Source organism: Gymnodraco acuticeps, unplaced genomic scaffold (assembly GCF_902827175.1).
Source record: "Gymnodraco acuticeps unplaced genomic scaffold, fGymAcu1.1, whole genome shotgun sequence".
In the NCBI taxonomy this organism is placed as follows: domain Eukaryota; kingdom Metazoa; phylum Chordata; class Actinopteri; order Perciformes; family Bathydraconidae; genus Gymnodraco; species Gymnodraco acuticeps.
In genome coordinates, this window is record NW_022989843.1 from 3,259,761 (window position 1) to 3,285,682 (window position 25,922).

Sequence of the window (25,922 nt, forward strand, 5' to 3'; positions counted from 1 at the left end):
AAAAATTGGCTTCACAATTTAGCATCATATTGGATAGGGCCTGAACTTGTCCTGGATTGGAATTTTTCCGATCATTCCCCTAGGAGGAGTTCGCAAAAATGTCCTTAAATGCATGAATAATGCCGACTTTTCAAAATGGCCGACTTTATGGGGGGCGGGGCTAATGGAAGCCATTTTGAAATATGTCTGCAATTCCATGAGGAATGTCTGTTCCAAGATTCGGGTAGCTCGGAGAAACTATATGTGACTACCGCACAATAGGGGGTGCCGAACAAACTCCCAGAAACCTGCAGGTCCGCTGCAACTCTGACTACTTTTAAATCCAGGCTGAAGACTTTTCTTTTTGTCGCTGCTTTTAATTGAACTATTCATATCTTAGACTGCACTGTAACTTTTATCCATGTACTTTTTTCTTTTAATGTTTAATTGACTGCCATGTATTTTTTTCTTTTAATGTTTATTTTATTAGCTTTTCTTTTTAATGACTGATTTTAAATGCCATTTTCTTAATCTCTTTCATTTTTTGTAAAGCACTTTGAATTGCCTTGTGTTGAAAAGTGCTATATAAATAAACTTAACTTGCCTTGCCTTGCCTTGCCTTGCCTTGCCTATTGAGCCGTATTTGCAAAAACGTACAATTTTTTTGTACAGTCTGGAAAAGGTCGTGGGCTGTCACGTGTGTTCCAAGTGTAAAGGCCGTAACTCATTTCAACACAAAGTTATGTGTCCGTAAGTCTTTTTAACCCTTCGATTTCGAGAAAAAACTGAATAGGACACGCCCACCTTCATCATTGGTTGCGACACTTTAAATCTCAGTTTATACTCATCCTGCCAGTATATCTATGACAAAATATATATATTTCGTCCATCCATTCTTGAGGTATACATTTGTTGTGTTTTTGGCGCCCCCTATTGTCCAAAATGGACATGCTTTTCTGTGCCTATTTCCCAAGACAGACTGCGCCTATCCACTGAAATCTGTGAAATTTGGATAAATTGTGGATGAATTATGAGCATGTATGTGTAAGCCACACCTTTTTGCTAATACGTTGCGATTGATGTCGGCCACATTTTTCCACACATCGTGCTCATTTCCTACGGTAATGTGTCTGACCCTCCACTGATGCTGTACACCAGGGCTATTCAATTGGCGGCCCGCGGGCCAAATCCGGCCCCCGGGTGATATTTACTGGCCCTTTGAGTATAATGTTAAAAAGTAAAAAAAAAAAAAATTAAAGTTTAATTAAAAAAATTTTTTTTTTGGGCCAGAGTGCCTTTATTCCTGAGAGGGTGTTACATTGAGAGATAGAGGGGAAGACATTGCCTGAAAACTTTGGCGGGCTCGGGTTTCGAACCCACCTACTAGCAACTCCTGTCATTTATTGCGTCTCTGCGCGCGTCCTCGCGGCTCGCGCTGCCCTTCACTACAAACTCGCGCACCTTCGACGGTTTTGCGCCAATGGTACGATTAATCAAACCTGGTCACCATAGTTGGATATCAAAATGTCTCTTTCTACGTTAAAAAAACGAAAGGTTGACACCGAAAACCGGCAATTCAACAGCGAGTGGAAAGAGAAGTACTTGTGTGTAAATGTCAGTGGGAGGCCCGTGTGTTTAATCTGCAATGGGTGTTTATCGGTGTGTAAAGAGTACAACTTGAGAAGGCATTTTAAGACAGCTCACGCCAACTTTGACGCCACTTTTCCGGCGGGCTCTGATGCTCGCCGCCAGAAGATTTTGGGGCTAACTTCGTGCTATGACCAAAGACGTAGCTCCCTGTTTCAGGCTTGCACTGACCAAGAGAGAGCTACCGCAGCGTCCCTACGAGTGGCCTGGATATTAGGCAAAAAGAAAAGGCCTTTTACGGACGCAGAGACAGTCAAAGAGTGTATGCTTGCATCAATTGAGGAAGTGGTTGCAGATGAGAAAATCAGAAAAAGCATTATTGACTCAATTAAGAACATTCCGATTTCTGACACATCAACATCAAGGAGAGTGGAGACCCTTGCATCGGACGTTTTTGAGATTCTCTTGGACAAACTGAGAAAGGCGGAGGTTATGTCGATAGCTATTGATGAATCCACCGGCAGCAGCGATGTTGCACAGCTGTGCCTCTATGTTAGATTTTTTGATGGTGAGTGCTTTCGGGAGGATCTACTTGGATTAATGTTTAAGGTGATGTTCCACAAAGTGGTTTTGTTTTCCAAGGAGCACAAGTTGGGATTGGATCGTATTAACATGCTTGTAACGGATGGGCCCCCTGCAATGTTGGGCCGAATTGTCCGCTAGTCCTCCTGTGCGCAAAACTGAGTGGTGAGTTAAAAAACACAATGGACTCTGTCATGGCGATTATTAACTTTATTCGTTGTAACTCCAGTTTACAGCACCGCCTTTTCCGCCAGATGTTGTCAGACATGTCAGCTCAATATAATGATTTGCTCATGCACAGTGACATTCGATAGCTAAGCAAAGGAAACGATTTTGTGAACTTAAGGAGGAGATCATGGCGTTTCTCCGCAATTCAAAACATAAAAAAGCCAACGCCTTTCTGTGTCTGATAGAGAATGATGAGTTTTACGCTGCTGTTTGCTTTTTGAGCGACATTTTCCAACATCTGAACCAACTCAATTTGGAGCTGCAGGGCAGAGATAAAATGGTTACACAACTGGTGGAGAGACTCCATGCGTTTCAAAAAAAGCTCACACTTTTTTTTGTGGATTTATGTCCAGGCAAAATGCTCCATTTTCCAACACTGCGCACTGCAGGTTTACAAATCACTGAGGTGATGACTGGATTTATGGACGCATTGAAAACCAACTTTGTCGCGAGGTTTGAACATTTCAGTCTCCCGACTGAAGTGATGAGATTTGTGAAGGACCCTTTCTCTGTGAATGTAGAGGGGGTGTTTGCACTGAAAGCAAAGGAGCTGATTGTGACATTAAATGAGGCGTCTTTACAACTCGAACTCATTAACATTCAGTCATCAGATGACCTGCGACAGTCATTTCAGCTGGCAGGTTCTGAAAAGTTCTGGACTCATGAAGTCAGCCACGAGAAATTCCCTCATTCAAGGGGTCTTGCACTTTTTGTCCTCACAATGTTTGGCTCGACTTACACGTGCGAATCGGCATTCTCACACATGAATGCCATCAAAACTAATAATCGAGGATCCCTCACTGACCAGCATCTGCATCACTGTATGCGTATTGCCACGACAACGTATACTCCCGACTTCCCTGCTCTTGCTAAATCGAAAAAATGCCATTTATCTCATTAGATGGCACATATCTGCCAAGTTGGTTGCATACTGTATGTCAGTTATCACTATGTCAATCAAAAAAGGTTTGAGTTTTAAAAGGCTGGGTGTTGTGGTTTGGTAATTAATACAAGTCTTTTGATAATTGTTTTTGCTTTTAATTAAGCAATTGATGTGGTATGGCTCACTTGTCTTTATTGTTATTATACCATAATATGCACTGTTGTTTGTGTATGGCCCTAAATTGCTATTTTGTGTGAATTATTAAATAATTTAATCTAAATCTAATGATGTTGATGGTTATATTAGCTTCACATGTACTGAGTTCTCAACTTGCCATTTATAAAGGCCTTGGGGCTATGTTTGATTTAATTAAACAAAATATATGCACTCCACTATGCTGTTATAGTCATTTCATTTCAAACCTTTATTTATGCAGGTGAATCCCATTGAGATCATTGATCTCTTTTTCAAGGGTGACCTGCTGTAGTATTTACTGTATCTGAAGCTCTTAATATGATCAACCGGCCCCCATTCCAAACTAATTGAATAGCCCTGCTGTACACTAAGTTTGGTGTTGAAAAACCAAAAATTGAAATGTACGTTAATAGTTGTTGTAATTCTGTTTTTCTGATTCATTCCAATTACACTAGATTTGTTTACGTAAATAAATCAGGTTACTCAGAAAACTGAATTTCATCTAGCACTGGCTGTATCATTAGCAGACTTGTATTACTTTTGGCAGTGACTCGGCTCTAGATTGCTTTGTATTGAGGGGCAATTAGAGATGATGGTGAGTCCCCAACAACTAGTGTTATTTTAGGACTATAAGCTACAACACACACTGTTTTATGTTTTATCTGAAACTTTCTCCCAACAATTAGCACAAGCAGGATGTGTGCTGTCATCAGGGATTTCCACTTGGATATTGTGTAGCCAGCTGTTGGAGTTCTAGGGGCATGCTCCCACAGAGATAACATTTATCAGTAAAAGCCCACATTTGGTGGTCTGGCACACTTTAATGCCACAATTGCATCATATACACTGATGCAAACGAGTTGTCTACCCGATTATAATTTATATGCATTAGGCTTCTTGTGTGATTTAGCTCACACTGTCTGTAAATAGCTAATATTGACTACTTCACTCCCTTTTCTTAGATGCACAGATTGTAGTAGGTATATTTTCAAAATGAACATGCGCTTTGTTACACACTGGAAAAAGTTACTTTAATAAGAGGATCACCAAAGATGCTAACCATTTATAAAATAAATAATGTGTAAAAACATGCTTGATCCTACGTATTACTGCACATAGTTTACTGTCCATTATTTTTATTTTTAAAACAGGGTCATGTGACATAAAAGTTTAATAGCAAACAGCGGTACCTCTTGTGCCAGTCATGTTACACTGCCAACATTGTCTGTTCAGTTTGTAAAATTAAAGCTATAGGCACATTACCTAAGGCCCTTCAACATTGAAATGCTTGTGGTTGCAACACCTGTGTATTGTGTCACTTTGTCCGTTTGATTTGTTTGTTTTTCTTTCCCTCTCAGTTGTCATGGGAAATGAAAATAAAGAAAAAGCTGAAGATCGTTCCTGCTTGTCTGGGCAAATTCAGACCGACTGTTGGCCAGTGCTGCCACCAGTGCACCCCCAACAGTCTGGTGAGTGTGCAGCATGGGAGAATGTTAGAGAAAGAGAGTTGAGGAAAGTTTGAAAATGTGTTTAATTAAATTGAAATGTTCTTAATTTCGCCAAATTCTCCAAAGCACTGTCTTGGTTCGTCTGCAATACACTTGCAAAGTGTGCAGTAAATCTGATGTAGGGTTATTGGGATAAGCGAAAGACATGCACACACACACACACACACATACACATGGACGGACGGACAGACAGTCTTGATTTTTTAGTTAACCAAAAATAAAAGAGGTAGATTTCTATCTTGACACATTCCAGAAAATGCAATTGACTGAAGGAAATCACACTGACCCAACATGTCACACTAAGCTTTGTTAGGTTACTGAAAGATGATTTGATTTGCCCCATTCAGATGGCATCTTTCAGTTGCATGTACATCTATAGGAAGACTTAGAGCTGGGTGGATATTGACCTCCAGTAACCTTGGTTTGTTTTTCTGCCATGGCGTAGCGCAAGAAGATTGGGCCAAACTCATTCCTCGGCTTCCACAACCTGCTGAGTGTTAAAGAGACACACACCAGGTATTGATTGCATCTACAGTGTCCAACAAGATATTAAATGTTCCAGTCCCAACACACTCACCTATGCACACTTTCTGCCTCTGCATTGTGTGTTTTGTATCGCAGGTATCGAGGCTGGCTGGTGCGGAGGGTGTGCTGCGCGCTGTTCGTGAGTGGGTGCAAGGTTTACGCGAGTCCTGTTAGCAACCGATTGGAGAGAGTCTGTCAGAGCAACAGGTACCTGAGGGGAGAAAGAATGAGGAGGAGAGGAGTAGAGATGCCAGAAGAGAGTAAATAAATGATAGGTAGAGATACAGCAAATGAAACGGGCCCTGCAGTTCTAAACCGAGGGATGGAGAAAGAAGGAGGGGAGATAAGAGACACAAACAAAGTTACAGAAAAGGAAGAACATTATGGGGTGTTAACAGGGTGAATGAAAGGAAATGGGATAACTTGGGACTGTCGTCACACTTTCTCTATCTCTGTCACTGAGTTTCCAGCTTGTATCTGTTGTTTTCTCTCCTTAGATGTAATTGAGTTTAACCTTTATGTAACCTCTTTACTCAGGGATGTTGTTGTCTTACTTGAAGGCGGGTGTTTGTCTGCATGTGGCACAAAAGAGGCTTTGTGATGTGTTAACCCTGCTGTCCTGTGACCATGGATTACAGTGTGAAGGAGGCACTCTCAGCAGAGCAGAAAGCGCCCGAGGGGAGTGACAGCCGGGGGCAGCTCAGCCACCTCTCACCATTCCTCCCCCTCATTAACACCAGCATCTCCCCTGGCCTCTTACGGTGCGTGTGTGTGTTTTTATGTGTGTTGGTCAAAGGGCAAGGTTCAAAGACTGCTGTGAATTGTTCATTTATGAAATTCATACTTGTATTGATTTAAAGCTGCACAATGCAACCCTTTACTTACAAGTAATAAATAGCATATATTCTCCAGTCAAAAATTGATTTCTTCTACAATTCATTCTCTTTGTTGTACCACAAGAAGAAATTCCCTTGCAGCAAGGCAGCATAAAAACAATAAATATGAAAACAAATGCTTTAAGAAACACTTGAAGACATCAAGACACTGCAATTTCATGGAGATTGAAACAACAAAATCCTCCCTTCCTCTGCTATTGGTCGCTACAGGTGAAGCCCCTGCGATTCCATTTATTAGAATCATGTTTTTCCCATAAATTCCGTTCTGCAACTTAAAAGATAAAGCTGGTGACATTCAATATGTGTCTTATTTTTCTTGTCAACAAATCCCATGAATATACCAATACACATGCTAACAAGTATTTTCTGTGTTGCCAAAACCTGATGAAACGTATTCATCTGTGCCATAGACCTCTATTTTTGCCAAAAAGCTATACAACACCTCAGAGAGCCAAGGTTTGTTTTGTTATGGTGAACATGGTCTAATACTCCATCCTGCTGCCATACATTCTCACTGTTTTAGTAATGTGTGTAAAAAACCACAGAGCCCCAGCTGTTTAATTGGAGGTTTGTATTCAGGACATGTTCTGAAGCTTTACCTCTTCAGTGGGGACAAATGGGCTGGAGAAGTTGGACTGTTGTGAGAGAAGGACTTTTGGCCTTGGACTTTTCACAGGATTTGTTCACGAAAACAGAAGCACAGAATACTGTGTGCCTTATCCTTAAAGTACTACAATACCCAAGGGCATAGGCTGCTGTTGCTGTGAAGAGGAAGCCAGTCGAAGTGAGAACAACAACTGTAGCAAATTCAGAATCAATCTGTTGTGCAATTTGAAAAAAAACAGCACACCATATTCTCCAAATTACTCAAGAATACAACAACAATGTGATTTATCTTGAATGTCTCATCGGTTTTCTAAAGAGTTCTTTATTTAGCTTAGTTTCACTGATGACGCAATCAACCGATTGAGGCCCAGTGATTAGATTTTCTTTTCTACCAAAAGGCTCCTGTATACCAGGATGTATTTTTTACTGATGATCAATTAGAGGACGCACAATATGCCATCCTTTTTGCTACCTGATGGCGCCTAGAAGAGAAACTGAAATGGTTCATATACTGAGTATCATGTTGGTCAGATGGAACATTGTTCATAACTCCATACTGATGCTTGACTATCAATCAGTAACGGCCCGTCTACACAGCGGCGTGCGTTGAAGCTTGCCGGCGGGCGTGTCTGAAACTCTACCAACAACCAATCACATGCATCTCCCGCCCCTGACACACAAGCAGCGGTTTGATTGGCTAGAGCTTGTACTGGCATATGATTCGATTGGCTGACGCTTCTGCCGAGGCTTCAAAAGTTTAACATTGCTCAACTTTTGCAGCGAGCCACGCCAGCAAAGCTCCGCGTCACTTCCCACAATGCAGTTCGGCGAAAAGTGACGTCACCCCATTCAAAGTGAATGGTGAAGCTTTCAACGCACGCCACTGTATAGACGGGCCGTAAGCCACTTGCTCTTCAAGATGACTGACCGTTGTTGAGGCATAAACTTGTCCATGGGCAGTGGAGGACATGCAACACACTTCGGTTGCTCTGTGGGAAAAGATATGTGTTGTATTTTAAATTGGGTGTTAGGGTTCTGTCAGGTCTTAAGAGCCTGTCCATGTCGCTTTGAGTTCTGCAAATGTCTGGAGAAATGGTTTGAAAACTCATGGAATTTTCCTTAAAATACTTTTAAGGCTTTTGTTTAGTCTTTGAAATCTCTGTTCATAATCTGCCCTGCACTCTATTTGTTCTCGTCTCTTTCTCTCCCTCATTTACAGCTTCGGCGTCATCTCTATTCATTGCCCTCACCCTCACACACTCCTCTTTATCGTTTTCCATTTTGCTTTTTCCCATGTCATCAGTTTCTTTCTCATCCTTATCCTTCTTATCCCCTAGTTGTCTCACTCCCATCTATCTTGTTTACATGTTGCCACACTTAACTCAATCCTCACTTTCTTTGCTAAAGCTCCCTTTTGCTCGACATCACGTGATAGGCGGATTTCTATCTAGCCTCTATCTCTATCCGGTTATTATTCCTTATGTACATTGTTCCCCTCTCCTTCTTATCTCAAGTCATTAATTTTTGTACCCTTTATTTTCTATACATCTCTCCACCCACTATCGTCTCCTGGCTAGATTCCTGAGCTGGGTGCTGCTGAAGATGTTTTCTTCCGTGTTTGGCAGTATTCAAGTTAACCTCAACCATCTGCCGGCTTTGCACAGAGCTTCACAAGAGGTGCAAGTATCCATAAACCCACACATGCATATGCCGACGCAATGTGCTAACTTTAATATTCAGAGAAGATTAAATGTCCATAAATGTATAGCTCAAAGGGTGTCAACTCGTCCCACAAAACATTAAAAGCCCACTCTGCCTTTACTGCCACTAATATGATGTTTTGGCTCGCGACACATCCACACTCAGGATATGCTCAGCCGTTTAATGACATTGTTAACATCTACAGCCCTGTGTGTACACACATCTCCTAAAAATCAATTGAAGATAAAACCAAATTATCATATTTTTTAGTGAAGTAAATTTACTTTTTTAAAGTCTGTAAAAATAATTAAATGTTCATTTTCAAGTACTTGAAAAGTACTTATTATAGTTTTTATACTGTTATCCTTTTCTTGCACCTTATACTACACAACTCTACATGGTTGACTGAATAATTATAGGTAATAAGTCAGGGCTGCTGTTGGAGAGGTTCACGATGGAAATAAATGAATCCAGTGAACTATATCTTTGATTTCAACCTCACTGAAATGCAGTGTATTACGTAAATGAAGGCAAATCCACAAGGACTTTCATTTTGTGGAATATGGTGCATTTTTTTTGTTATTTACTCAATTTGAATAGTGTCTTGGCAAATGGATTTTAGATTTTGTTATCCAACTGATTCTGCCAGTATGTTCTCATGTTTAATTCACACATACTTGAGGGTAAAGAGAACTACTTCATGTGAGATACTGAATACTTGCATGTTTTTTGCAAACCCTATTTCTGTAGTGCCACAATATCGACAAAAGCATAATCCCTTTTATCTGTCTGCTTTCATTTCACTCGATGTACAGTATAAATGAGTTTGTCATAGTTGCTCTTCATTTCCATGTTTCTAATGGAAAAAAATAAATGCTTCTAAAAGAAAAAAGGGCCACATAATATACAAAATGATAGAGCTGGTGCTGCCCTTGGAACAGGGTATGCTGTCACTCTACAGTACATACTGTCACTGTTCTTAAATCTCAATCTCTACATGAATGGCAGCATTCCATTGAATTCCAACACAGAGAAATGTTGTCAGTAGTTTATAGAATAAAGTAAGAAAAACATTAATTTTACTCAAACATGTATCTATAAATAGTCAAACCAGAGACACCTTTAATTTTGCAGTGGTCTCCTATTTTTTTCCAGAGCTGTATAACCTTAATCTCTGTCAAGGTTCAAGGTTTATTGTCAAACTAACATAGCTACAGAGTAATTATGTCGTTGAAAATCTTAGGTCACAGGCTTCTCCAACAATGCAACACAATAATACAGATAAGCAGACAATATTAAAACAATATTAAAATATACTATATTAAAAGTAATACAAAAAGAAAAATAGTTTTTTTTAAAAGTGGGGGGAAAAAAGAAAGTGGAACAGTGCAATACGAGTCTATATACAAGTTATTGGAATGATATATTAGATAATAGATAAATAATGACTAAGTAGCAGATGAATGTTATGAAATTGTTTCAGCAGTTCAGTTGTTTAACAGTCGGCATCTTTCTTAATTATTAAAGTTTAAAACTTAATTACATTTTGTATGCCTGTTGGTTTCAACTTTTTCAATATGTTTTCTTGGCATTGCATTCTCCTGATGTCATCTGAAGCTTGTGGAGCTAGATTATAATATTGATTGAATATGAGGCCACAGAAAAGCTCTAATCCAGGCGTCACCTCTGCACAACACAGTTGTTTTCCATGATGAATGACAATGTGAAGGCTCCTGTTTGACTAAAGCTGCTTCTCCTCTGTAACTCAGGGAACGGTGCTGGTTTATGTGTATTCACATCAGAGCGTCATGGACTGTGCTCTCATCCCTCTGGTGCTCTTCTGTCACAGCCTCAGAGTGCCATACATTGTTTTCCCGCTCCACATTACCAGCTCCTTCATAAGGTACACTCATACACACATAAACTCGCAGAGAAGCATAAAGGTAAAAAGTATCTTCCACCACAAATAAAGCTTGCAGACACAAGATTAGGAATGAAACATTGTTATTCACAGCACTCTGTTTGTCCTATAGATCAATCCTGCAGAAAGTCGGTGTCCTCGTACCACCTGCACTGACGAAGGAGGATGCTGAGACTGACAGACTGCACGCCCCCGTCATGACCTCTGTAAGTCTATGTTGTTGTGATGGTTTTAAAATGAGGTTGGATGTGGCAATAGCCAGAATTATAAAGAAGTTCTGAGTCAGCAGTGGACGCCTAAACACAAACGTTTGCTCAACAAGATTTGAACAAGATAAGGATTCAACAGACATACAAGTAGCTCAGAGAGTCTGAACTAAGGCACAGAGGCGCTATGAGCTGAATGCTAACCTGCGGATTTAGCTGCTGGAATATTCTGTTGCGTGAGTTTGGCAGTTGTCGACTAGAGTTTCCCACAAATTAAAACCAAAATGGGTAAAAAAAGTAATGGGGTTCAAAGTTAAACTGAATTATCCTTAGGTCATCATCTGTGCATATTATTATTCCAATAAATCAACTAGTTGAGATATTTCACACAAAACCACAAATGTCAACCTTAAAGTGGCACTCAATTAAAAGGTCAGAGGATCAATTCAGTTCAGAACCAAATGTAACGGTTAGCTAATAGTCACTGATATCATTTAGTCTGGTCCAAATTGGTGACCCAAAAAACTGACACCAACATGTCCGTCTATAGAGTAACACCAGTAGCATGACTACAAATCTGAGTTTTATTTGAAGGTATCACTGCCAATGCAAGACGCATTTGCAGAAGCTACATGAAGCTAATTTAGCCTGTACCTTCAAGCGGGATGACTTTGAGGATTGCCTGTTTAATATCAAATGTATTTAAATGCAATATCTCTCCTACTTTTGATTCACAGAAGTCTTTAAACAACTGTTTACACATTCAAATGCTCACTTCAAAACTGAAAAGCTAATTTACGTTTCGTGAACCCTTTTCTGAGAGTCACTAATGATAAAACACCTACCTACTAACCTCTCCATCCTGACAATTGAGCAGTACGTCATATGCTGCATATGTGAACCCAAAAACAGTCTGTTTACTACTAAATTGGAAAAAAGCACCGGTCCACGAAACAAATAACATGTTGCTAAAGCATTTCGCTGAAAAATCCTTCACTTAACAGCAGGTAATTATATGAAATTGCAGGGTAAGATATCTGTCCTTCTAATTTGGCTGTTTAGCGTTTATGCATTTTGGTTCAATTCATACACACTCACATGCACACACGAACACACACATTTCATTGCACTCCGTGGTGAAGTGTTATCACAGGCAGCCCCTCAATCAGAAACCTGTCTCTTCAGCCTTCTCCCTCATTCCCCCGTACTCATCACACTCTCTATTCATCCTCAAAATTACCAAGGCGCTTGAGTTTTGCTACAGAGATTGCAGTTGGTTGGATTGAAAAAGCAATGAGGAAGAGGGCGGAGGAAGCAGAAGAATTGTGTTTGGTTTGATTGTGTGAGCTTGGCAGGTCTGAGCAGGTTGCGTCTATTTTTATGAGACGGTAATTTATGTGTTTTGGCCATATTTTAAAGATTGATGTGGTCTGTAATAAGGACTCCCTCCTATCTCTCCTGCGTCTATCACACTTTCCTTCACTACCATCTTTGTACTCTTCTTTCTAATGCTGTGCTGTTTACTAGACTTGTTATCAATGATCAACACTTATTCATCATTCTGTCCAAGGTAGATCTTTTGCGCTTTGTTTTAGTTTCCCTAAAGACGATTTAATTTGCCTGCTTTATTAAGATCAATATTTTGCTATACAGCTCAATAAAACGGTTCCGTTAGGCATTAATCATCCAGGCTACAGCCACAGTGGAACATAAACAGGTTGTTTATGCGTGGCGCAGCAAGCCGTTTTTCATAGATCGTTTATGTGAGTAAGTATATTGGCTGTGCATGTGGAAGCAGGCTTGTGTATTTTGGTTTATTATTATGTTAAAAGACTGTTATTGTTTATTGAGTGCAGGCCTGCTTAGCTGCTTCTCAATGGTAATTGAATTGTCCTTGTCTGTAAGGTGAAAACAGTTCTTGGAGCAGGGGAAAGTATCTCTGAAATGTCATGAAGTGTCCCCCACAGTTTTTTTAATCAGCTCTTTATTCTGGCTGCTTGATGCATTTTGACTTTTCCTCCCTCTGCCGCCCTCCTCACTTTGTTTTCCTGCCTTTTGTATTCCCTCAAAGGTCTAGTTTGATAAATTGCTCATGTATATTTAATAAATGCATGACAGGATTTTTTATGTGAACTGCTCCCCTACTGCGAAGACCGTTCCGACCTTAGTCTCTGCCACCATCTCTCCTCAGCTGGTACGTGAGCTGCTACAGGAGGGTCAGGCCCTAAGTTTCGGCGTGGCACCGGAGTCTGGCCGGGGCGGCCAGTGGCTGGCTTCCATCAGACAAGTCATCAAAGAAGGATCTGTCCCCGATGTCAGTCTGGTACCTGTGGGCATCTCCTATGACTGTGTGCCAAAGAGCAACACACAGGTTGGTGCATGTAAACACACATACTTGCAAGCACACACAAACACGACCTAATGAGATCCCTGGGTTATGTCATCAGGAGCAAGTGAACAGGTTGGTTTAAGAGCAGAGGTATTAAAACTGTGAGGTGTGTCAACTTGTACAAGTTGTAGCCTACAGTGTAACTCACTAAATCCATGGAAACATTAAACCACCTGTCTTCATTGCACGAAGTTGTAAAATTAAGAGCATGCTTATTCCTCAAATAGTTTTTGGACAAGGAATCAAGGAAAGATCCGATTACATTTTGGAGCTGATCCTAATCACGCGAGGGATACACAATTTGTGATCCATTGTTGTTATCACTGCATATTCATGTTTGTGCTGCATTCATGTGGTGTAAAAATCACCCGAAATTGAGTTCAGTGTTGATGAAATGCTCTGAGCAATGACGTACAACAATTCCGCTTTGGAGCGACCATGTTGTTCCACAATCACTGCTTGAAGCTCAAAAACACTAAAGTTAATGTGTGCATTTCTTCCCTTTTTAATGGCAATTGTGATTTTTATAGTCTCCATTAGTCTTGCAGTCTGTTCTTTTCACTTAAAGAAGATACTCCAGAGCGGGTGTTGCTTTTAGTTAATTGCTATGATAAGGTCGTCCACTAACCATTTTGTTCTGTCATTCAAACTGTACTAGCAACAACACTATTGATCTTAGTGCTCCTCGTTGATCCTGCTCATTAGTGCTATTGCTGCTGTAATGTCCCTCCTCAAGGCACGTCTCATTAAGATTCAACGCTAACTCTCTGTTCATATCTCTCTGAAGACTGTGTGTGTTACATGTCCTCACAGGTTGGCCTCAGCTCTGTGTTGCACTGGCTGTGCTCTCTCCTCTGGAGGAGACCAGAAGGAATTGTGAGGATCGACCTCGCCCAGCCTTTTTCTCTCAAGGTGCAGAGCAGAGAGCATATATCATTCAAGACTTGCTTATCATTTACAGAAAATGTTCCAATCCCATTTTTGCTGGAAAACCCTTTAAAATCTATACATTTCTGCATTTGACATATCATCTCGGGGAAAAAGATTTAGATTGGGCTTGAGTTTTTGCCTTCCTAAAGTATGGTAAAAACTAATCCTAAAAACAATGTTTGTGATATTTTTCTGTCTCTATAATTACCATCTTGAGGCTTCTTCTGGGGTTTGGACAGGCAAAGAATAAGCCTACACTCACCGCGAAGCTGGACTCATTAACTTAGCTTACCCATATAAATTAACTTTATCTTGACTTTAATGATAGAAAAGGCATTCAATTATACAGTAGGAATGTCAAGGTGATTGTAAATATCCTTGATTCTTACAGTTTGAGCCAACTTCCCGAAAATTACTGTTATATTTCCGGACCTCATTATTTACTTGAGTTTACAATTTTGACTGTCATGATTAGAGCTATTCGTTTTTTATTTATCCTGTTGGCAGAGGCAGGTAATTTGGCATTGGGACAGCAGACAGTTCCAGCGGCGTGGATCATAAAAGCTAAAAGGATATTGTCCATAAGAATGAATTTCAGGCATGGTTTGGGAGCTTCGCTGTTGGCCACAGTGTGTTTGATCAGAGCCAGAATGTACTCCCAGTTGTGGAGCCTAGTTAGACTTTCCAGGAACAGGATCAGAAATGTCTTTCAGCTAAATTCAACATAATTCAAAAGCAATACAAACTGCAAGTTCCAAAATAATAATAATAAGTTGAAACAACACACCTCTGGGTAATATAATCTGTGTTGTAATAATGAACCTAATAAACTGGGTTGGAAGGAAGGTTTCTCACATGGCAATAATAACAGAGGAATAGGTGGCAGCAATAAAACATCAAATGTAATCTAATTTTTACACTTGGTTTAACAAATCATCACTATGTAATGATTTAGAGTGTGTGTGTGTGTGTGTGTGTGTGTGTGTGTGTGTGTGTGTGTGTGTGTGTGTGTGTGTGTGTGTGTGTGTGTGTGTGTGTGTGTGTGTGTGTGTGTGTGTGTGTGTGTGTGTGTGTGTGTGTGTGTGTGTGTGTGTGTGTGTGTGTGTGTGTGTGTGTGTGTGTGTGTGTGTGTGTAGGAGATGTGCGAGTCAGGGAGGTGCAGAGTAGATGAATGGCTCCCTCTACAGGACCTGTTGCTGCCGGTTATCCTCAACAACAGGTAATCACACCACCTGTGTACATACCGAAACGCAGCGGCGAGTGTTTATACTGTACACAGACAAACCACAATGGAGTAAGGATTTGGTTTGGGTATTATCTAACATCTAGAAAATCTAAAAGTTACTTTCTCCCCAACTTTTAAGATTCAACTTTCCTCTAAACCTTGAATCTGGCACAGACAAGATGCAAGCTCTGATGAGAGTTTTCATCCTCTTAGACTCAGTCCAATTACCATCAACATTACAGTCTGCCAGTGAAAAAGATAACGGATAGAAAAAAATAAAGCTCAATCTCTGCTTGGCTTCTGACAAGCAAAGTGGCTTCTCCATTTATGTGTTTAATTCCTCTGAGAGGGCGGGATGCAAAACAAAAACCAGCAGGAGTGAAATAGATGGCAAGTGATAGATGAGATGAGTTGGAGAGTGATAGTTAAATTGGATTGTTATCAGCATGTGAGCAGTTTTAGTTCTTTGTGTATCCCTACATCATTATCATACTCTGGTACTCAACACTGTGTCTCTGCCAGGATGACGCATTCTGCTTGGCTGTGGAAGACTCCTCGTTTGAAGCCTCTTTTGTATTTTCATGTATAAAAATGCAGGGAATGGGAGGGCTGTCGTAAAGACAATTCCTCACATAGAAACACTTAATATCCAGAGGAGTACACACCTACAGTTTATATATTTGTTGAAATGAAAAATCTTACGATCTGTTGGAATTGTGTACTAGCAGAGCCAGATGTGACCGCTCTCTCGCATACATTACTGTATATCTCGTTCGCACATACAATGCTGAGATGCATAAATATCATGCTCATATCCCTCCAGCTAAGCAGTTCATGAAGTGTATTGCACACACCTCCATTTTTGAATGATGTAGCTGCTGTTTTATGTGTGTTAGTCTACAGCTTTATTATACCCACTCATCTTTTTACTCCTCTGAAATATCCTGTCTTCTGCTGAGCTCTCATAATGGCCATTAAGAGTTTACTGGAAAAACAGCTCATTTCCGTTTCTACTTAGCCACAAATGGCGTATAAGAATGAACTGATCATCACTGAAAATGTCGTTGTTATAAAATTAAATTATGTCTTTCGATTTTTCAGCTGGAGCAAATAATTATTATCCTTGATTACGACTTCATTTGTTATGCAACTCCCTTGACAATTAATCTAATTTGCTGCAACACATTCTGATGGCACAAGGCCAACTGTGGATGTCTTTAATTTACCAATGTGTTATCTTTCTTTTTAGTTGTAATCCTCCACATTTCCATCCTGGTTTATTTTGCCACAGTTGTGAATACTGTGGTATCAGCTAAAAGGGTTTATTATAGAAATACAGCTTATCTGCAGCCAAACAACAAACAGTTTGAATAAACAAACTCAATAACACTCATCATGTGTAGTGGCTAGTAGTCTTCCACACCACAGCAGGACACAGTTAGGTTGGTTCTCTTTCTGAGGAGTTGGCGGTGTGCAGCTCTTCCTCCATCAGCTCGCTGCAGCTGCACCTCCTCGTTCCAGCACTACCAGCAATAATTGAAACTGATAAACGAGATGATAACCACGTTTCCCTTTTGGACACATTGTTGATACATGATTGCGAAAACCTAAGTGGCATTTCCTGTGGCTTCTGTACAACATAAAACATCTCATGTCAGCATGTTTGGTTTTTATCAGAAGTAACTTCTACAGCTCTGATACGGTGTAAACAGAGAAATCTGTGAGGCTAAAACTGCACTTGAATCCAACCTAGTATTACTCCCCCACTAACAATGAAAGCAACTATAGAGGAGTAATATATTCAGGCATCCATCCATTTATTAGCTATAATCTAACTCTTGAGCATTGTGGGAGCTTGAGCTAATACAGAGGTAACGTTAATAAATGCTAACCATAAACTGTTTGACTTAAAGAGAGTCAGTCAGTTGGAATGACCATAACATTTCTGTAAATTATTCCTGACATGTTTTTTCCTTCAATCATGTTTTATTCAAGAACTGACAGTGTGTTTGGGCGGAGGAGGATGTCATGGCTTCTTCCTTCTCCTCATTATGCGTCTGAACTCAAAGAGCCAGCTGATCCGGAGAGAGACCTGAGCACCGCCGTCATCCTCCACCTCCTCTTCTGTAGGTCCAGGATTATGTTCCCCTGCTGACTCTTGTAAACACATCTTAATAAGCTTTTGTTTTGATGGTATGTAAATCTGTGTGTGTGTGTGTGTGTGTGTGTGTGTGTGCGTGTGTGTGTGTGCGTGTGTGTGTGTGCGTGTGTGTGTGTGTGTGTGTGTGTGTGTGTGTGTGTGTGTGTGTGTGTGTGTGTGTGTGTGTGTGTGTGTGTGTGTGTGTGTGTGTGTGTGTGTGTGTGTGTGTGTGTGTGTGTGTTTTCTCTCTAGCTGCAGCCTCCTGCTCGGCTGTGATGTCCACCGGTCTGGTGTCCAGTCTTTTGCTGTACAGACACCACAAGGTACATGCATCACCCCTGTGTTGATGTGTTTGCTAAATAATTTTCCCCCTGGTGCTGTCAGACTTAAAACCCGCCTCTGCCCCTCTAAAGATCCTTCAACACTCCAAAAGGCTCATAAACAAAATTGGTTTCCGTGCAACTTTATTAGAGTGTGACAGTGATTTTCTGCGTCACCAGTCCCCAACTAACGTCACCAGATGGTTAATGCCCCGACTTATTTTGGAACAAAACTTCTCCTTCCTTTTCCTCCGCAGGGTGTGAGTGCCTCTGCCCTGTGTCGGGATGTGGCCTGGCTCACAGAGGAACTCTTGTTCAGAAACAAGGACGTGGGTTTCGGGGGGAGTTTGAAGGAGGTTGTCCGCTCTTCCCTCTCTCTGCTCGCCCCTCATCTCACCATAGCTGCAGTGCCGTCTCGGTTGGTTTTCTGTCTATCAAAAAGATAAACAAAGATTACCGATAAGGGCTGTGGAACAAACTTGTGTTGCTTATCAAAAATCAAATTTCCCTTTGTGTGAAACCTCTGTCTCCATTACTGTCCTTGTGTGCCTCGCTGCAGGGAAGACCCTTTCATTGTGCCCCGTCCTTCTCTTGCTGCAACACTTCACCTTTCTCTCCACGCCCAGATTGTCACACACAGCTTTATTTTGGAAGCTGTTGGCGGTGAGTGAGTTTGCATGCTTGTAATCTGTGTAGCTGACAGTAGCCCTAACATTTAAGCTTGTATACCATGTTGCGACCTTGTGTTCCACAGCAAACTTATTTTCCGTAGGAGGCCTTGGCTCGGTCTGTTGGCATGTCAGTATGGAAAATCTGTTTGAAACAGGACATTTTAAAGTAGCTAATTTTCCACATTTTGAAGGCATGTTAAGCATTGAGCAGTGGCAGAGCAGCACTTCACATGCAGCAGCTCATTTCATCATTTTAATCCGTTAAAAAAAAAAAAAATGTAAAGAAGGCAGTGCAGCTCTCTGGTTGGTTTCTGTTTCTTCTGTAAAGGATTGTATGATATTGTATCCTGATTTCCTGTTGTGTCATATGTGTGACATGTATAGATGATATATTTCAATGCTACACCTTTAATAGGGGAAATAGGCAGGACATTATTCATCAGAATAATAAGAAACCTTTCTTTGACTAAAAGACTTGGATTAACTCAAACCAGGCATTTTCAAGGTTACATTTACAGTACACTTTTGAAAACTCCTCCTTTCATTTAAAGTTAGTTTGTACTCAAAAAATAAAGCAGGACTGTTTTGTATTGGAACTAATATCATTAAAGTGTTACTAATAACCCAGCAGCTGAGTTTACTTTGTCCTCGGGTCTATTTTGCATCTTAATCCTGAAAAGACCTACCTGAAAATAATATTCTTTACCAACTTAAAGTCTCCTACTGGGTATATAGAAGTTGCCTTGCTGAAGTGTTCCTGAGTCAAGACAGTATTTATCCCTACATTAACCAAGGGATTTTTGTTACTCTAAGTTACCTAAACCCTAATAACAGTTCATTTTCCATAACACAATCTTTCACACGTCTTAACCATACTGTAGCTGCCAAATGCAGACAGTGCTGAAAGCAAGAAATTGAAAAACACTGAACATAATATATTTTATTTTTTTTCAGAATCTCTTACTTTTGGCTCTCTTATTTGGCGACTGGGTTGGAAACTGCATACTTTGTACGAGAGATATATGATAATAATCAAATGGCAGGAAGCCCCAGAAGTGCTAGAAGAGTTGTATCAGCTCATGCATGAGCTATGAGCTCTCTGTATAAATACACTGTACTGTTTCTTTCTAGATGCTAACAGAGAGACTGGGGCCACAGATGCTGTAGACCCGTTTTAGCTGGATTTAAAAAGATAATATGGGCTTTTTGAAACCTTTATGACTCATTGTTCCTGCATGACTTCTACCGGAAGTGAAGCTGGTGGGCAGTGGGCTCTGAAAGCCTCTTTGTTACAGATAAATACATGCTTACATCAGAAGGTAAAAATAAGTTCTCAGATATATATTATTATTTTTTGATACCCAGTAGTGGAAGATGTTTGGATATTTTACTTATTAAAAGTCTTGAGTATGTTTTGACTGTGCAAAACATACTCAAGTTACTTACAAGTTAAAGTATTAGCATTTCCTAGTCACATATATTATTATATTTGAATAATTTATGCATTAAATAGTGAATTTCTTTAGTGTAGCAGCTGATTGTATTTTTCCCCTGAGTACATTTTTGTATTACTTTTACTTATGGCCTCTGGTAATATTGTAGCAAATGTAGGTTCTACTATAAGAAAACTAAAACTCAAAACTCTTCCATCATGGTTTGTGTTCACTATTTGTTTTCTAGGTTTCTATTTTGTAAGGAATCTGTGACCTCATTATGGACACAAACAATCTGTGATGTTGAGACTTTCCCACCGGCACATGAAAGCAGGATAATGGGGATAAATACGGAAACCCTTGATCTTATTAAAATATGATATCAAACACTCGAACTCTCACAGTGTGTATGAATGATTAGAGCAAATAATCAAATGTTTATGTGTGTGTGTGTTAGCGTGTGTGGTGTCAGCCATGCTGTGTGAGGTGGTGTGCAGCGGCGTCAGCAGCAGAGTGAGGAGTGACGGTGTGGACGGAGAGCAGGTCAGCGGTGACATGAAGTGCGATGTGCTGCTCTGCGAGTCGGAGCTGACGGAGAGAGCCCTGCAGCTCTCACACCTCCTGCCTCCGGGCTTCCTGCCAGTGAGTATGAATTCATGTCACACAAACACCCAGTGTGTCTCATTCAATGGATGTTTAATGGAGCTGAATAGCCATTCATCCTGCTCTGCTGCCTCTATCTCAGGCAGAGAGGTTTTAAATTGTGTGTGTGTGTATATCTGTGTGTACGTGCTCCATCAGACTGACTTAAAGGGCTCCGAATCCGAGCCAGAAGTACTTTTCATTTCTCTGTTAGCTCAGTTCTCAGTTAGGCAGCTGCACTTTCTTGTCTCTCCTGCTCTCAGCTATGTTTCTCACCCCATTATTCTACGAGAAGTATCGCTCCCAGTATTATCTTCCTGCCGGCCATCCTTCATTGTCCTCCTCTGATCTCTGCTCCGTCTTTATGACTCAACTCGTGCTCTCTGTCAGCTGAACTTCAGAGAGATGCGACGGGCTGAAGCTGTTTGTTTCTCTAACCTTTCTTCACATTTATCTTCTTATCTTTATCTCTCTTCTTTGTTTCAATGGTTTGATTGAGCTGCACTGATGATGCCTTTGTATTTATTGTTTTCAGCTGACCAGTTTATATTAGGGAGTTTCTCTCTCTCTTTCTCTCTGTCTCTTTCTCTCTCTGAATAAAAAAAAAAAACTTTTCTCGTCAACTTCCCAAATTTATTTTGGGTCAAGTAAGGATTTAGCCATGTATTCCTTATTGAGATGAATAAGATGACTCTGTACTGTGATGTAAAGATTATTTGTATTGGAATGTTAAAGCCCAGACAAAAAATTTCTACAAGTAATGTGAAAGAATTTACAAAAACAGATGGTGGTTAGATGTTTAATGGTCCGTGGTGAAATACCCGTTTTTTTAGATTATCAAATTATGGTTACATTTCATATGTTTTTCTTTTCTAGGTTGACTTTGAAAATATCGTCATGAGCAAATTAGGTTTATGTATCTTAGTGATAGTAAATTATCTTTCTCTCTCTTTCTCTCTCTCCAGCCGTGTCAGTCTTCGCAGAGTTTTGCTCTGGATACCGTCGACAGTCTGGTGCGCTGTGGCATCCTGATCATCGAGGAGGTAAGATCATCACGATGTGCTGGCTGTCCGCCACATGGCCTGCAGCGACTGACAGTCACACCGTTAGAGAGTAGCTGGTGAACATAGTGTGGGTGCCAAAAAGTAATCGGAGCTGAAGAACAGTAGATATTGGTCATGATGTGGTCAGAAACACAACTCAAAATGAAAGATAATGCTGGTTGTTTACCATAAAGAAACAACGTATTTCCATCTTGTTAAGTTGAATAATACTGACAATATATAGGGATAGGCCTATAACCAAAGTTCAATGAAATCAGCTCCAGGCAGTTAATGATAAAAATGAATAAATTGCAAAAAGAGTACATATACATCTTTTTTACAAGTCTATTGTGTAAAATTCCGACCTGATTGTTTATTTTTGTAACAAAATGAATTATACATTTAAAAAGCACAAGACTGAGCAATAAATACTAAGGCATCATCAGTGCAGCTCAACCACACAAGACTAAAAACCTAAATCATTTCACTTACAGATAGCCTAACCTCTAAAAAAAAAATGGTTCTGCATACTGTATGCATGTGAGAAGTGAGAACCCATTGGCTTTAGACGATTTAGTTTTAATTTTGTAACAAAACATCCATTAAAACATAGAACAATAGGGTCTCAGACATCGTATATACTCTCACTCTTGTCTCGCGTCTCAAGTTGCTTATCAAACTATGAACGATGACCGGCGCACAAAAAAGGAAATCATAATATTCCGTTTTCTCCAAAAGACTATATCATTTTCAGTTTGATATTCGATGGGTTTGGAGATTGTGATGGCATCAGACCAGAAGAGCTATAGTCTGACATGCTGCTGTCTGTTTCTTTCTCAATCCGATGTAGATTCCCAGAGACTTCCCCATCTGTGATTTCTTGAAGAGGGACAACGCTCTGAGCTGGACGACCTCTGACGACATGTACCACAGCGACTCTGACTGTGACGTGGAGGAGATGGAGCTGCGCTCCTACAAGGTACGGAAGAGTGTTGCTGAGCTCCTCTGCCTACCTCAAATGCCTTAGGGAATCACCCTAGGTCAGTGCTTCTCAAAGTGTGGTCCGCGGACCACGGGTGGTCCGTGAGCGCCCCCTAGTGGTCCGTGAGTATATTGGTACAATTTCACATTTGAAATTAATTAATTAATTTGAGTTTTCCGCACTCTCGTGGGAATATCTTGAGCTTAAGATTCACTTTCGATGGTATGATATAGCCCAGCGCAACACCTTCATCACACATGTTGCCCCCTGTTTGTACCATTTTCAGGCGATTTGTAATCTGTTCTAGAAAAATGTGATTTTGGATATTTGTGGAGTTAGGTGGTCCGCGAGTGTTTTTTTATTGGTTAAGTGGTCCTTGGTATGAAAAAGTTTGAGAAACACTGCCCTAGGTTATATAAAAGGAAAAATGTCCCATTACCAGAAACGCCACATGAAAAATAACTTTGAAGTAGCTACATCTCCATTACAAAAGCACAGCTGAGTCACCTAACTTGAATAACAAGTAGCAGAAAGTCTCATCGTTAAAAAAGAAGCCTGTCTATCATGTGCTTTTCAAAGCAACACAAGGGAGCTAACCAACTTCCAAAGGGACCAAACAGTCAGAGCAAAGGTTCAGGTGTGTCGTTCACAAACCCTGCAAAGGGACTTTGAGGCGCCTCAAGAGCCGCTGCAACAAGAGAGCTGCAATCAAAGCACAGGGACATGCAGAGACATGCACAGCTTACGGGTAATATGTTCAGCATGTCAAAATGCAACAAAAGGAATATTACGTTTACATTCAAAGGTTCAAGTGTTAACGATTAAACAAACCGTAATGATGACACTCCGTGTAACAAAGTGTTACAGCAAGAACTAAAAGGGAAAACGTGCAGATGTTTCCACACAGCTGCTCTGTATAACACAATGCATGTTTATTCCCATAGCACCTTTTTAAAAGAGCAAGGACATTCTGAGTGCATTACATCAGAAGAGGGTCAGATATGTTCCAGATCATTAAATGAGCACAGTCACAAGGACAAACTGAAAAGGCTTTTTCCTGCAATAAATTGTTAAAACCTTGATGTGAGAGTTCTGACTTAACTTGACATACAAATGTTAAAAGAGAGTGACAGCCCACACACTAAATATATCAAACTCTCAAAAAAGTGATGAGGCCTTCAAAAATGTCATGATGGTAAGCCTCTAGAAATCACAACAATTGATCACAAAATGCTTCACATTTCTACTAAACATGTCATTGTCCTACAATAGCTGTGGTCATGCACAAATCCAATTCCATTTGAATCTCAGGTATCTTAGCTTATTTTATTAAGCTAAGATAGTTATTAGTTTTTTTTTTTCACAAACAGTGGTGGATGGGTTTGAATGATTGGTCATGTGATCTCTCTCCGGCTGTTTCTATATACAATCGGCTGTTTCTATATACAATATACATAGATCTTTCCCTGAATAAGTATCTGATGTTCTTTTACTGGAAAAAATAAGTTAAATCCTAAGAAGTTCTTTAGCCTACCTGTGCCTCTAGGTCAGGGGTGGCCAACCAGTCAGAGGTTAAGAGCCATTTTTTTTATATTTTACTGCAAAGAGCCACATCAAACACACAGTCACTGATACCGCTTGTTTCAGTTTTTTGTTTTCTGGAGACAAGATTTCAACCACGTCACTGATGCATTTTTGTGGCATTGGGATATATATTTTTTCAATCCTCCGGAGCAGAGAGAGGAGCTGTGGATTATTGATTAATGCATCAGTGTTTCTTAGGGTCAAAAACACTAAACTCACAACTTAAAATGAAAGCGTTTAGTTTATTTAATAAAAGAGCACATGTTCAATGTGAAAAGTGACAGTAGTTATAGATTATTTGCAATTTGGTGCTATGTATATATTAAAAAATAATAATAATTATATATATTTTTTAAACACCTTGAATTCCAGGGGGGGCGCGGGGCTCCGTTGGCGGGAAGCAGCGCCCCTCCAAGACAATGGTAGGGGAAACACTGGATAGTGTTTAATCAACGATAGGTTTCCCCCCCCTCAAAGGTGATTGGTTCACTACATCACAGGTATTATTGTGATTGGCTCTTGGGCCACATCAAAATTAGACGCGCTGTCATCCTCTCATACTGACTCCTGACACCACACATACACACGTAGGGAGAGCCGGGACGAAAGTAACACGGGACGAAAGTAACACGGAACGAAAGTAACACGGGACGAAAGTAACACGGGACGAAAGTAACACGGGACGAAAGTAACGGAGCGATTTTATCTGAGCCCAAACAACTTTGACCGGCCAAATTACGTCAGAGTTATCAGCATTCAATACTTAACAGACCTACTAAATATCAGGTTTAACTGTCAGGAGTAGCTAGCTAGTGTTGTCACGATACCAACATTTTGTTTTCGATACCAAGTCAAGAATTGCGATTCCGATTCTTTTTCGATACTTTTCTTAAAAAAAGGGAAACAGTCTTAAATGTAATTATTGTGCTTTATTTCACACCAGAACCATAACACAAACTTTTAAACAATGAGAACAATAAATAAAATAAATGACAATAATTCGTATTAAATAAAATTAATACATTTCTTACAGACAGGCCTCGTGGTGTCCGTAGGCTTGCCCTCACTGTCAGAGATATAGCTAAAATACTTCCAAATTTCGCTTCTGGCGTCTTTTTTGTCAACAAGCCGAGGCGCAGCGGCAGTTGCACTCCCACTTGCAGCCATGCTTCTAGTTTTCTTACATGCTCTGGCAGCTAGCGCGTGCATGAGAGAGGGGAGGGACTTAGAGCGTGCTTGAGAGGGGAGGGACTTAGAGCGTGCTTGAGAGGGCGGGACTGCAGGCACGGCTGCAGTGCAGGGAGTGGAAGCAGAGCGCTGAACACCGGAGTACTTTCCCCCGTCATTCTTAAAGTACCGATACTAATGAAATGGAGGAATAGTAACGTTTTTAACGGCAGGGTATCGCGGTATCTTTCAAGTATCGGTACACCGTGCAACACTAGTCAGGAGTCAGTGTCTCTCCCCCAAACTCACACATATACAATTCGATATGAACTGAAGAGCCGCATGAAACTAGGCAAAGAGCCGCATGCGGCTCGAGAGCCGCGGGTTGGCCACCCCTGCTCTAGGTCTTACTAGCTCAGTGGAACCAGCACACACTACACACCGGTATAAAAGCCTCTCTGACTCCAGCTTAGCCTGTGAGGAAGGGACTGTTTACACTGTTACAGCTTTACTCTTCTACTCTAATCTTTTGACTTTCTCCATCCTCTGCAATCACTTCTCTCCTCCGCTGCCCTCAGC

At 40.5% G+C, this 25,922-nt stretch overlaps 1 protein-coding gene across 3 annotated transcripts in view; it reads left to right on the forward strand.

Moving 5' to 3' along the window:
* Window positions 1-25,922, forward strand: part of gpat2 (glycerol-3-phosphate acyltransferase 2, mitochondrial) — a 253,000-nt gene that overhangs the window by 221,719 nt on the left and 5,359 nt on the right. For all 3 annotated transcript variants that reach the window (XM_034238034.1, XM_034238019.1, XM_034238027.1), the window contains exons 4-20: window positions 4,813-4,923; window positions 5,408-5,478; window positions 5,584-5,694; window positions 6,126-6,248; window positions 8,567-8,666; window positions 10,460-10,593; window positions 10,724-10,817; window positions 13,009-13,188; window positions 14,020-14,118; window positions 15,273-15,355; window positions 17,357-17,487; window positions 17,754-17,824; window positions 18,079-18,239; window positions 18,381-18,484; window positions 20,383-20,567; window positions 21,533-21,610; window positions 22,461-22,589. In XM_034238034.1, coding sequence (XP_034093925.1) covers window positions 4,813-4,923; window positions 5,408-5,478; window positions 5,584-5,694; window positions 6,126-6,248; window positions 8,567-8,666; window positions 10,460-10,593; window positions 10,724-10,817; window positions 13,009-13,188; window positions 14,020-14,118; window positions 15,273-15,355; window positions 17,357-17,487; window positions 17,754-17,824; window positions 18,079-18,239; window positions 18,381-18,484; window positions 20,383-20,567; window positions 21,533-21,610; window positions 22,461-22,589 — 1,965 coding nt within the window. The remainder of the gene's footprint in view (window positions 1-4,812; window positions 4,924-5,407; window positions 5,479-5,583; window positions 5,695-6,125; window positions 6,249-8,566; window positions 8,667-10,459; window positions 10,594-10,723; window positions 10,818-13,008; window positions 13,189-14,019; window positions 14,119-15,272; window positions 15,356-17,356; window positions 17,488-17,753; window positions 17,825-18,078; window positions 18,240-18,380; window positions 18,485-20,382; window positions 20,568-21,532; window positions 21,611-22,460; window positions 22,590-25,922) is intronic.